Source organism: Rhea americana, unplaced genomic scaffold (genome assembly GCF_003343005.1).
Source record: "Rhea americana isolate MKP2758 unplaced genomic scaffold, rheAme1 scaffold_175, whole genome shotgun sequence".
In the NCBI taxonomy this organism is placed as follows: Eukaryota; Metazoa; Chordata; class Aves; order Rheiformes; family Rheidae; genus Rhea; species Rhea americana.
In genome coordinates, this window is record NW_028185872.1 from 279446 (window position 1) to 293523 (window position 14078).

General features: G+C 37.2%; 1 protein-coding gene across 1 annotated transcript in view; it reads left to right on the plus strand.

Moving 5' to 3' along the window:
- The window catches only part of GOSR1 (golgi SNAP receptor complex member 1), a gene marked incomplete at its 5' end in the record, with an annotated part of 33120 nt that extends 19674 nt beyond the window's left edge, over positions 1 to 13446 (plus strand). The window contains 3 exons of the mRNA XM_085301240.1: positions 299 to 328; positions 7930 to 8012; positions 9300 to 13446. Of these exons, the coding sequence (XP_085157366.1) occupies positions 299 to 328; positions 7930 to 8012; positions 9300 to 9424 (238 nt within the window). The remainder of the gene's footprint in view (positions 1 to 298; positions 329 to 7929; positions 8013 to 9299) is intronic.
- Positions 13447 to 14078: the final 632 nt, after the last annotated feature.

The window sequence follows — 14078 nt, forward strand, 5'->3', positions numbered from 1 at the left end:
TTTCCTGAGAATGAGCGGTTCATTTGAATTTTTTTTTTTTTTTTTTTTTTTTTGTCTCCATAGTCCTTTATGTGTTCTCCTGAGCATCTGCTCTTGTTTACACTTGGGAAATGCTGCTCTCGCTGATTTTTATATGCATCTAAAGACTCTCATTATATCTTCCAAATCTGTGTTGTAGTGAAAAATGATAGTGTGCAAATTTGATAAAGATTGTATTATGGTCCGCATTGATTCAATGATCTAAACTATTCAGTGCTTGTTCCTTTTTTTAACTGCAGTTTTTTCTTTTGGTTTTCAGCTCAGATCGGTTGATAGAAGAGACAATAAGGTAGGAATGAGTTTACTAACTTCTGTTATTTTCTGTACAATTAGTGTTTACACTGAGCTGTATCCAAAACTATCAGATATCTTGTTTATACAATAATGGTATTGTTTACAGCTYGTAGGCAGTATTACAAATAAAATGAAGTGTGACTTTTCTTTTTTTTTCTTGCTATTCAATGTTAACATAATGGGATTGGTTAAACATTATACTCACCCTAATTTAGAAACTTTAGGTTTCTTTTCAAATGCAAATAGCCTCTATAAAAACAAAAGAATGGTTGGGCAGAGCGGAGCTCTGTCAGTTTGAGCTGTCAASTCCAAGAGTCAAGCTGTTTCTTCTCATAATGACACTCTTGCATAGCATGATACTCTGTAACCCTAGAGCACCTTCAGCACCCTAGTGTGCAGCTGATACAGGTAAGGACTTAACGGTTTGAGTGGTAATGACCATGGTATAGTTACCTATCTTCTGGTTTTGCRTGGTTGAAATACTTGAGTGCTGCCTTCTCAAACTGATCTAGAAACTTTAATGTTGAATCATAGCATCATAAATTACTTCTGTCATGTGTGCCCTTCCCAATCTTCCATTGGACTCTGGGAGTCTGCAAACTGTAATTCAGAGTGCCCAACTTAATGGTTTAAAATTTTAGATTATTGTTTTTAAAAATGAAAGCAAGATTTGATTTTAGATAATGCATGTCCTGGCATAAGTGATCAAGAGAAATAATTAGAGGTGAAGTAAGGCTCTATGTCCATTAAGGGCTGGCTGTCTTAAGTACATAGTGGGCTCTGCRTGATTAACACAGTGGAAAAATGTGTTAAAGCATACTGATGAACAGTGACAAAAAAGCATTCAGTAAAATAATGCCTGAAAATGTTGATATAATCTTACCACGGTTAGCCTCATGAACACGTGAAAATACTGGCCAAGCCTAGCAGAGTTATYGTAAATGATTGTTTTACTTTGAGTTCTCATCTTTCTCATAAAAAATCCTGTCCTCCATTGCCATACTTCTAGTCCTGTTTTTCTGTCTCRTGAAAACACTTGACTCAACATTTGCTGAATATCTTCTTTGCTGCTACTTTAGTAACTGGAGCATTAAAAAGCTCTGATGATTTATTTTTAAGTTTAATAACCTKCAAAATGACTAATATTTTATCATGTGCGCTTTTCATCTACCCTGTTGATTATGTGTCATCTGAGAAGGTAGGACTATCTTTGTGCTTAATAAGCGAATATACATGTAGATTTACCTGAGCTAGGGGATGCAGCCGTAGCAAACTGGAGCTCAGAACAGGCCGGCTCCCTGAATATTCACCCAGTTTCCTGAATCAGTTTGGAGCCTACTCAGAAGCTCCGTAGTGTCACAGCCACTTTGTCATCAGCAGGTGTCCCAGCTAGTTTAAAACTGCTTTGAGTTACATTTACGTGAGTTGTGGTCCCGTTGACTACCGACTGACTACCTATATAGCGACTGCTTCACGTGCACTAGTTCTACAACGTGACGCAGTCCTGAGTTCCTTGGTGCTGGTTARTGAAAATATTCCTGTTGTTAACAGTTGAACTTTGATGTTAGGAGGCTCAATTTCTGCGCWCCTTATTGCACCATTTACTAACTGTAGTGAATGAACTCCTTATTGTAGCCATTGCCAAAAAGGTTCTGTGTTTCATTCTGTAGGAGGAGGTTTGTTTGGTAGATATAAGCATTTATCAGGGCATATAGTTTAATTTATATCACTTGATATCATCTTAATTCAATTTGGTCTCTGCCAAAGCCAGGGTGAATTTTGTTTTACTSCTTTCTTTGTCATATTCAGTAATTGAAAGCATTTGGGTAAGTTATTAATTGATGGTAAATTACTCTGTTGCTTTTTAAGTGTATTTCCSAGATAGATTTTTGTCCAACTTTTAATTAGTCTTATCTATTGATAACAAAATAAAAGATGGAATTGTGGATGGGGAAGCTGTTCTAATATAGATTCCTAGAGTGAAGTGAGATATAATTAGCATAAGATGGTTACTAGTATTATTCTGTCTTCAAGGGTTACATCTGCTATAGTTCATTACTCATATTATTTGGGTGCAATTCAGGAATTTGGATCTCTATTTATTTATTTTTAAGYGTTATTTTTAAACAGCCATTATAAACACTGGAAAGTGTTATTCTGTGATTGCAGAGGCTTTTGCTGACAAGCTGTGTGCAGGTGAGCCCCTTCCCAGTGCCTCTACAGTTAGCACTACTTACGAAAGCCTTGCTGAAACCTTCTTTAGCGAAGAGGAGAACTGAAGTACAGAGACCGACTTTTTCTGTATATGATTCTTCTGCAAGAGCAAACATTCTTACAAGAGGATTTATGGATATGTAAGGTGCAACAGTTCAGTAACTAACTGATGGGCAGGGCTGTCATTCCAGATGTTTTGTTAGTACTAAACATTTAATCAATTTTTAAATGAATTATATGACATGGATTCTTACTGCAGCATATTTCTTCCCAGAAAAGAGTGGGATGTGATACTTTGTACTGCAGTTCTTCTGGAACAGAGCTCACTTGCCTTGGACATATTTAAATATAAGCATAAATTTTTGCTTCATGTGTTTAGTGTTCTCAGGTTTTCATTTTCAAAGATTATCACTTTCTCAAAATAGCAAATGATTTACTTTTTGTTTTCCAACAGCTTTTATTTTGCAAATTTTTTTGAAGCTTTGCATGTACAATGTGACCAGCTCTCATGATTTTATTGTAATACTGTTTCTGATGCCTGATTCAGGCCATTGTGCCAAACAACCCTCTGTTGCTGCTTTTGTGTATTAATAATAATAATAATAAATGCTGAAGGATGCTCTGCTCCTGGTTCTAGAGAGAAATGCTGGAAGCAGCTCTCTGGACACTGTAGCTCTAGTTCTATGTCTCACAGCCTTAGTAGTAGAGAAAGCCAGGAGTTCCCTGCTTTGCCAGTGATCCTTGGTCACTTTTTTTAATTAAGAGTTTGCGCTAGCCCACTCCAGTGGTAGGAGAGTTGTACTGTTGAGCGCAGCTTCTAGGTTCAGTACCGCAGAGTACTCCAGCAGGAGAGCAGGAGGAGGAGGTGATTGTGGTGACCAGCAACCTATGGAGAGGAGCTTTGACACTGAGAAGGCAGACCAAAAGGCAAGATTTAATATATATTTTTTTAAATCAATATATATTGGGGGGATTTCATTAGGTAACAATTCAGATTAAATAAAAGGGAAAATTTCACTTGCATTAAATCTCAACTATGCCAAATATAATTTTGAGTCTTAGCTGTTTCCGAGGAGCCCTGCCAGAGAATCGTGGCAAAATCACTTGCATTTCTGGGGCAATGTTCCTTTTCTTTTCATCTTAAGTTTTCTCAAAAGACAAAATAATCTTCAAAGTAATTTGAAGGACTATATACAAACATGTTTATATGTATACACACGTACACACACGTATGTATGCAAAAAGTCATCTAATCAGAATAAGTACAAATTGAAAACTACAGCTTGCGTTTTTATGCAGAGTCATAGAGCCTGTCTCTTACTCACAGATGTTGTCATAAATTTAAATGAAATGAGTGAGCAAATATGATTCATGGAGTACAGAATGAGGCAGAAATTCCAGTAGTACATGAGTTATCTGATTTTTAAAACTTGTCTTGTTCTTTTAGAGTTTTATTTTAATTCTTCATCAATGTTGATTTGACTGAGCCATCTCAAAGGATCAAGCAAGGAGTTAACTTTTTGATGTGTTTTACTTGATAATATACTGTATATGTAAGGCTGCTATGTGGGGTAAAAATACTAAAAAGCTTAAATATTTGTCTAGATAAAGCAGCGTTAAATGTGTAGCTGTGAATGCTAGATTAATTTGACTTCAGTGATGGCTAGAAATGGTTATTTCTCTATACATATTTTTCATGCTAGTGAAAAATGCAAACTTTACAAGTATCAGTTTTATTTTTGAAGAAAAATTTGGCTGCTCGCCCACAGCACTGTCAAACATTTAAGGATAAACTTGAAACCTCACAGAAATTTGGAGGAGAAATGCTTCACAGCACACAACGTTGGAGTGCACCTGCTAAATGGAAGAAGAGATGGATGACTCTTAGTGGCCGGGACCTGAGACCTACCCAGATGAGATTGCTCCAGTCGTGCAGCGATCGTTCATGCTGTGCTGGAGCAGTGCTTTAGTATTAAATAGAGAGGGCAGAATACCATTGGCTTTTATAGGAACTTGGTTTACGCTCACAGTAGTTAATTCAGTGCTGCACTGAGAATAGTTCATGCTGTTTTCTGAATAAAATGTTAAATTGGGGTCATCTTGGAACCTCATATCACTAATGCAAATAGTCAGAATTACACGTAAGCGTTTTTTTTTTTTTATCACAGGATAGAAAGCAAAATATGCAGACAGTTGGGATTTGGAATTTCTTACACTTTCTGAGCACTAATTCTAGTGGAATTACTAACAGTTCATAAACACTTTTGTGCATGCRGATAAACTGGAAGTCCTGACTGCCATGTAGTTTGTAATGTAGAACTAGAGGAGGAAAGGTTGTCTGTGTACACACTTGCATATAAATTAAATCAGAAGGAGAACCTAATAATGAAAGCTCAATTTATTGTAKAATCAAAATTTCTTTATCTTTCTTTTTCTTAAATTTTCATTGCTGAATGGAGATTAACACTGGAAGTGCAGTGGCATGAAGATATGTTTTAAGTAATTGGGTCAGAGAGGTTATCTATTTATTTATTTATTTTACTTTTTTAACTCTTGGAACATGAACTAGCAGAAACGAATCATCATTGGTAATTAGTAGGCAAAAACAAATGAGGAACTATTTTTTTTTTCCTATGGAGTGAGGAGTTTGGGAGAACAGATCAATATCCATTATCGGTTCATCTTCGAGTGCCGTGCCAAGGTATTATTATTATGCTGGAGAAAAGTAGAGCGCTCTTAACAGCGGGGTTTTCTGWGTTAGACTGCTTGAATGTTTTAGTAATGCGGGATCTTCCACAGTTAGAAAATAGATTCTGGTAACTAAAAAGCATTTAATTCTTCTGTCRTGTTGAGTAGAGTTTTTGAAATGTAAATAAACGGTATTCTTGATCTAGGGAGATTACTGCGTCAGAATAACTAAATGGGGCCAATAATGTGAAAGGGAAGAATTTGAATCATTAAAAAGCATCAGGCACTGAGGAAATGGTAGCAGTAAGTTCATGAGCATGTGTGAGAGATGGGATTGAAACTAAAAGTATGTAAGGAAAGATATGAGGAAGCCACAATATTTGAGACTTTATAAGACCAATTTAGGGGACTATTTCCCAAAAGCTGTTTTTTATTTTTAGCGGTGCTTAAATTTAGCAGTCTCAGGTTTACAAAGATAAAGGTAAGCCAGCTCATGTTTTGAATAATCAAGAAAAGTACTTTGTATTTGAATTTTGACTCTTGATGGTAGCTCGAAGCTARTTCAATTCTTATTTTGAGTGTTGTGATGACATTTTGTTACAAGGCAATATACTAGTCAAAATGGCAATCCCCACAAGTTTTTCCTAAGAGCACTTCAATAAAACTTATCCCATTGAGATACAGTTTTCAAAATACAAAGTAAAATAAATGAAGAAGGTTCCAAGCTTGTAATCTGTAAAACTAAAAAATTGAATCATGCCTTTTTATATGATGTGGACAGTTTGCTCATCAGATGTTAAGGGAGGAACTCTGCATTCCGTGGTAATCTCTAATAATTATTTCCAAAGGCATTTTGGAGGTGTCTCAGCAACACTTTATGTCCTGGCAATCATCTTGTGTTTTCACTTTAACGGATTCTTTAATGGGTCATTGGATGCATCTTATGAAAACATGTCGCTTAATTCAGGAGTGATTTGARAGATGCTGTATTCAGATATCACCTGGACACGTATCAGATCAAGGTGGAAGTGTAAAATAAGAAGCTGTAATGACTGACCAGGCTTTCCTGTGTGCAGCTGCGGAAACTTTCTAATCTTTCTAACTCATTATCCAGTAATTCAAAATTCTCCTAGTGCTTTTCTCAATAGCAAATCTATGTTYTTGTGGAGTTGTTGCTTTTTTAGAAAAGTAAAGAATAAAACCTGTGTGCTGAGTTGAAAATGTATATAATCTGTCAAATACTGTGTCTTCTCGCATATGATACTATTTGATGCATGTATTGTTCTAATTTTGCAGCCCTTTTTTCCGGCTTAGCTTGTAACTGCTTTTCTGTATTTGTATACAGCTGTTTTTCCCCTGTTGAGAACTTCAGTTGATGCCTCTGTTACATGCTTCTCTCTGTACTCTCGTGTAGAGCAGGGCTTGGCAATGATGCTGTTTTTTATTTCTCTATTAATCTAATTTTTACCTTTTTTTTTGTTTTTTGTTTTAATTTTAGTCCTTAAAAGGATTTCCCCTATATGTCCTAACTTGTTTGTTCTTTCAATGCATGCCAGTCAAGGAGAATAGTGTTTGTCAAACCATTCCTTCTTAAGCACCATGTCTGAAAAGCCTAAACTTTTTTTTTTCCTAGATGTAAATCACTGTACAGCTTATCTTGACAAAACTATTGCTTTCAAAGTAGCTAAATAAAATGTTAGCTTGGGCTATAAGTGGTAGCCTGCCCTTTCAACTTCTCTTTTATACCTGTTTTCTATGTGCTGAAGAGAAATGTAAGGTGGGGGGGAAGAAAAAAAAAAAAACTATAGTCTCAAAATTTTTGTCAACACAGGAATTCTTTAAAATCTTCATTTAAATATGATATTAAGAGCACAGCTGTTTTTTCCAATATCCAGAATRTATTAAATTTGAAAAGAAAATATTTTATATTCACCTATATTGCATTCTTACATTTGGATAAATTACATACAGCTAGACCATGTATTACTAAAGAAGCAGTGTGTAAAATTTGCACAGCCATAGATGACATTCTTAATTAGGACCAGTGTTTAAAAATTTATTTTTTCTGTGCTGTGATGGAGGTACCGTTTGTCATGACCATTTGAYGTTATACAACAGCTGCCTCAGCTCCAGCTTGTGGAAAGCAGTCAGACTGGGCTTGCTGGGAGGTTWATGGAGGAGAATGCAAAACTTGTCTGGAATCAGAGGATGGTACTGATCCTGAATCAAGCAGATTCCAACAGTTTCTTGTGTTGACAGCTCTTTAAAGCCTTAGTGATTGTATGTCCAGACTTGATTGTTCAGAAAGCTTGTGTGTAGAGCTCCGTGAGCTGCGTCGTACGCCTGTGAAAGGCTCCTCTGTGATTAAATAAATTTCTGAATTTAGACGTATGCCCAAAGATTGCCTTTAGGTTTCTCTGTAATGTCRTATTTTTTGATTGGGGGAAGGAGGGGAATGTAAATGCCAGAAACATGCCTACTTCAAGAAATTGCTTTTTTTCAGTTAATGTTTATATAAAAGAGAAATCATTTAAGAGTAATGGATGGAGATTCATGGAAAAATGTGGTTCCATTCATACTGCTTCACCCCATTCATCGCTTTCTGAAGAAGCGTTGCCTGCTTGCTTGCCCGTTGTTCGAGCTGCGGATTATTCTTAGCACCAGCAACCTGATCCACTCTTTTTCCTTCTCCAGCATTGCCATGGCAACTAAGGAAAATATGACTTCGCAGAGAGGGATGTTGAAATCAATACAAAGCAAAATGAATACCTTGGCTAGTATCCTTTCCTGAAGATTGTGCTGCCAGTGCATAAGAAAAGCCGTAGTAAGGTTTTGCAGTCTGTCATTTGGGGATCAAAACGTTTTGCAGTGCCACTTTGTTTCACTGACAGCGGCCTTGTCACCAGTGATTAACAGCACGTTTTTTTTCCCAGTCTCGCTTTGTTAATGTGACTGAAGCATCTTAATGACAAACATGGTGAACAGGTTCTTTTTACTCAACTTTGAATGCTACATATGTCACTGTTTAATTTTCAGATAGCGATCTGCAAGAACATTTAAAGGTATTCCTGGCTGCCTGTTCTCTTAAAAGTGTAATMGCATTTTACTTTCGACTTGCTTTTTACCTTCAAGGCTGCCCAGAGCTGAAGCTTGGCGTAGATTGCTTGTTGTTGTTGTACAGCTAAGTGTTTTCATGACCTGAAGATCCTCCTGTCTGTCAGTCTTTTAGATTTTTAAGGTTTTGGTTTGTTAAYGTGTCTCATATTTTGTGCTCCTGGCTAAAGAAAATGCTAGATTGTCAAGTCACGCATGTTTGTCGTTTTTCCACTTGCTTCTTCCTTTCTACCGTAAGGTCCAAAGAACAACATTAGTATCATTTGATTAGACAGATTGCATCCTGAAGAGATGTAGCTGGGTGAGCCATAAATTTCATTACAGTTCTTAGCAACTGGCAAGAACAAAAGAAATTCAATAAACTTTGGCCTTAAATATTCTTGAGTCAAAAGGTATGAAGCTTGGAAGCTTATTATCTTGTTGCCTATTGTATTTTAGTACCTTAAAGGATAGTTTGATTTTTTTATTTTACAATAGCAGCAGTTTCTTCCTTGTGTGATACGCAGGGACCAGTGCAGATTCATGAAAAGCACATATTTTCTCTGTAATTGTTCCCTTCATCATTAATAGAGTTCCACTAAATAAATTCCACAGATGTTTTATATAGCTGTCCAATTTTTTCATTCTCAATTAAACACAATTATTAAAAATAAATAAGCTCCATGTACTGGGGATCTGGTAATTGGGGCACTGGTAGTTTTGGTGATTAGATACGGCATTCTGTGTGAATGTGAGTTGTAAGCTGTTTGGTTATCCCTTTGCTTTCTGTTAGTGAAGTAAAATTGTAACCCTGCTAGCTCACCATTAGGCTTTTGTATTGCATCTATTTTCTCCAGCTTGGAAGTAGTTTTGCTTTTCTTGCAGTACTGCTGACTTCTACATGCTGAATTTGGGGGCTCATTAACAAAGACCCTGTCTGCTGGTATGACCTTAACTCAGATTCCTTCAAGATCGGTTTCCTGCAGTGAACAGCCTGATTCAAAGGATCAATCTTCGGAAACGACGAGATTCTCTCATCTTGGGTGGCATTATTGGCATCTGTACCATCTTATTGCTTCTGTATGCTTTTCATTGATGGATGTTCCCCATGGACTCTGCTAACCTCATCACCACCATCCCTCCCCCCTAAGTCAAGGAAAAGTGAGTGGGGGAAGAGACAGACTTTAAACAGCCTGCTCTTCACGGCTGGGAGTGTCAGCATGATGTCTAGAGTTTACGGTGGTAGACTGTGACACTGGTTTGGGGTTGAAGCTGCAGTATTTCTCCTTCCCTGCCATACATCTTCCTTTGGTTAAATTTTGCATAAGTGATTTTTGTGTTTAATTCCCTTTCTCACTGCAAGGTAAGTGAATATGTGACGCTTTTCAGTACCAATAGAACAGCTTCCTTGCTCAGTGACGATGGGGAGGTCTGGTGTTAGCTGAGAAGTGGGAAGTCTGCTTTCCCTGAAGGCCAAGCACAGCACTGAATACTTGCCCTATGAGAAGGATATTGCAGCTTTAAGCCGTCAGGTTGGTTTACTACTAAATACATGTTCTGTAATTCTTTTTAACTCATGGCTGAGATGATAGTCACTTCTGCATAACTTGTGCTGTGAAAACTGCTTCACACAAATTTCTCAAAGAAGGATTATTCGGTTCACTTTTTGCACAGAATATGAATAAACAACCCTCTGAGGAACACTTGTAAGGTTTCTTGTGGCTTTAAAGGGACTGCCAAGTCCCCCTCTGTATAATAAAGGGAGCACAGCATTCTAGCAGCTGTTTACCGTAGTGTTCAGTCATCTGAAAAGTGACCAAATGTGAGTTCACCTAAAAGTAATCTTTTGGGTGTAAATACTCTGATTTTTGGCTGACATCATAAAAGTCTTTATAAAGACATGATAAGCAGTTTGAAAAGTCTATATTGTAATTTAGACAAAGTTATTCTAATAGCATTAATATTTTTACACTGTAAGTAGGATATAATCTTAAACTGTCAATTGAAAATGGATAAACTGATGGTTATACCTGATGGTAAATGTATCTGTGTGCAGAATTTTTGGATGTAACTCCTCAAAGTAAAAAGTTGAATGTATGAATGGCTAAATAGTCAAACAAGTTTTATTTACACTTATCTTGGGGAGGGGGACAATGACTTTTTTTTCTTGTCCAGACATACAACATGAATCCTGTTGCGTTTGTGTCTCTAAACAAAGATGAACTTCAGGARTGGCTTTGATATTGCAGATTCACAAATTACAGATTTTTTGCTGTTTCAGCTGCTCTTTTCCATCTGTCACATCATAACCTAGTAAATTCAAAGTGAAATATCTTTCTAAGAACTTAATTAACTTTTTTTTTCCTCCACAATCAATTTACAGTACTCCTAGCACATTCCATGTATGTCATTACCCCCAACTGCTGGACAYTCTCCAGGTTCTGGAGACAGTCCCTGTTCTGCAACACAGTCCAGCAGGACAGTCACAATTTTATGACTGCTTTTTATGTCTGTGCAGTACCCTGTTGGAAGGAGTAGTGACTTGTGCCTGTGTAGTGTGCAGAACTACACTGTCACACATAAAACACTTGCATGGACTTGAAGGTTTGTTTGCAGAATAGTAACTTTGTGCTAAAAAGACTACAAAGACGTGTAATCAGTTATCTTGTCTTTGGTTTTAGAAAGCATTTGAAATTAATGCATATAAAATTATGGGGCTTTTATTTTAAAGGATAGTCATCTGGTTGATTTGGAAGTGTTCCTGGTTTGAAATAAAGTTTTTGTTAAAGGGGTTCATGAAAAACACTGATAGATAAAAGATGTTTATTAATTAATCTATGTATTGGGAGATCAAACCTCTTCTCCCCTGATCTTTTTTTTTCTTCCCTCAGAGGACCCTGATTGGCAGTTGTGCTTCTGTTTAGGATTTGGTTGCTGTATAGTTGGCAATATAAGATCTGCAGTATCATAAATAAATTCATTTATTTAATCTTATAACCAGTCTTTTTACTGGATTTAATTGATTTGGTGCATATATTTAATCTTATTGTGCAAAAAAGCTGCTATGGAAAATATGTAGATGATAATGAATATGTAAACAGAATTGATTTTTCATGTTATGGAGGAACTGATATATTTTAGTATAAAACCAGAAATGCTSAATTATCTCTGATAAAGCTTTATTGGAAATGGTTTCAGTGTTGGCAACCCYTTTGTGTTTTTTTTTCTTTTTTATTTGTGTTGGTTTTGAAACAGAGTTTTGTGTTGGAAAATACAAAATTCATTGTCTTCTTGTAGCCGGAAGCCAATGTTTGGCATTCTCTCTAAAGTGATGTGCTTGCATAGAGGCAAGGGAAAGACTTGCTTGTTCTTCTGAATGTCTCTAATAACATGAATCTATAGTTAAGGTAATGGACTGGAAGATGAAAACAGTGGATTTTAGAATTTAATCTCCAAATACCATTTTCCTCTTGGCAGCTTGTTTGTATGTCTCCTGTTGCTAAATATGTTYTCTTGGTTTTTCAGTTCTGGGTGGTTCCTCTTGCTCTAAGGAAAAAATGTATTCAATGAATCCCCCTTTCTGCAGTTGCTGCCAGTGTTGGAGGTTTGTACCTCAACCAAAAAGAATTATGCTAAGAAAATTGTCTCTAAGCCACAGAAATGAAGTAAGTAAATCCAGAATGTTTCTGCAAATCTCCTGTCTCTCAGAAGTGTCCTGTCACAAGAACAGGGCATATCATTTCCCCCCTGCTCCCATCTCTCTTTTTTTTTTTTTTAATTTCTATTTTATTCTTACCAGTACACAAGCACCTACTTTAAAGGTGTCCAACAACCTGCTAGCTCAACATTCGAATGTGAGGGATCTCAGTGATACCTTTTGGTCCCATCCTTCAAATGAACACTTCAKAATTTTTCCTTTTAGACTATTTTTTATTTATACTTTTATCTGACCTTCAAGAYTTAGTTGCTGGCGCAGGGGGACGGTATTCTGCACGGGCAGTCAGGAGCAAGCGTCGCTGTGGCTGTRTCCCAGCCTGCAGCCAGAGCTTATCCCCAGCACTCCACTGGCACCGGTGTGAGTGAKCAGCGATGGAGTAAGGACTTTGCCRTCCTGTACGTCTCTGGGACCGGCCAGCGTGGTGGTTCTGGTTGTCTGAGAGGTTGTCCCTCCTGGGAAAGCACAACATTTCTCTGAGTCGGAATTGAGGTCAGAAGCTGTTGGATATCAAGTTGTGGTRTAAATTCCTACTGGCGTCATAACCCTGAACAATCAACTAGTGGGTTTTTTTTTTGTTTGTAATTTTAGAAGTCCTTACTTCTGGGAAGTCTTAAGATTGCTGTGAGAAGAAAGTCAGTTGTCAGTTCCTCACTGAATGTTGAAAATGAAAGAGCCGAAGTAGACTTTTAGATGATGTGAAAGTTGCAGATAATTTAGTTGAGAGCTTGTCCTCCAGGGCTGTGTTCTCGGAGGAACTGCATTCCCCAAGCTCCCCAAAACTGCTACACAGGGAGTGAAGGCTGGTCCACCACTTCTGACTGTGTAACTAGTTTAGTCAAGATTATTTTAATTTTCTGAATCTAGCAGCTTGCTTCTCAAGATCTCTTGGTGCATATCCTTTTTATTTTTTATTTTTWAACTTGTGTTCTGAGSAGGAAGGAGACAATAACTATGATTTGCAAAGGAGGAAATAATTCCAAAACTCCTTGTAACAGTACAGGGTTGTGCAGTACAGGAGACTACGATAAAAGACATACTTGAGACAAAGCTGAGCTGCATTCTAGGTAGCAAATCCTCTTGTTGCCCTRTATTTTCCTGTTGACTGGATATTTGAAACCAGTGTGATGCTTTCTACTCTTAAGTGCATAAGCAGTTATTGCTCTGTCTACTACTGAGAAAAGCGGTTTGAATCAACACTCTGTCAAGACAAAAATTCTTTTTCACCAAATATCCCCATCCGGCCCCTCATAATTAGTTTTTGATTGCACTTTCTGTTTTTTTTTCTTGAAACTTATTTTATTGTATCTGTAACATTTTTGTTCTCACCTATTGTGCATTCTCTGTATGTATTAAAAAAGGCTTTGATATGTAATTTAATAATAAATCAGAATTCTAAGCAAGGTGCTTGTTTTTTTCCCCATGACAATCTTTGCCTACTTACACTTCAGTGAAGATGCAGAGGAGGTTCAGTAGCTCATCTCTCCRGGTCGGGGTTGCCACCGAATGCACACACTAATTTGTTTTCCAGCYGTGTCCTGAATAACAGGCGGGATGGAGTTTCGCTGACCAGAAGYGGGCAGTCAGACAGGATGTGTTCCTGCGGGCGTGTGCATTGCTCCCTTCTCCCAGTTTGTTTYAAGTATCCACGTTCAGGCAGTTTGAATACAGTAATGGTGATTTCTTTTGCAGTGTTTTGACAGATGGAAACAAGGATAGTTTTCTTTAAAGGTAGGCTTTAATAAGTTTCTATAAATCTGTACTATAAAACATCTAATTCCCAGATGCACACCAAAACTGATGTTGACTTGAACAGTGTTCTGGGCATAAGGTGGCTTTTGGAGAGTGGGTATTAAATACATTTCTCTGTAGCAGTTTTTTTTTTCTTCTCAAAGAAGTAATCACAACACAAACACCAAAAATAAACCGACACTTCAAACACTGTATGAGCAATTGTAAAACGTCTGTCTGTAGTTCCAGCACATCCTGTAACTTTCTGGCCCTGCTGCAGTCTGGACCACCTCAGTCCTCKGGA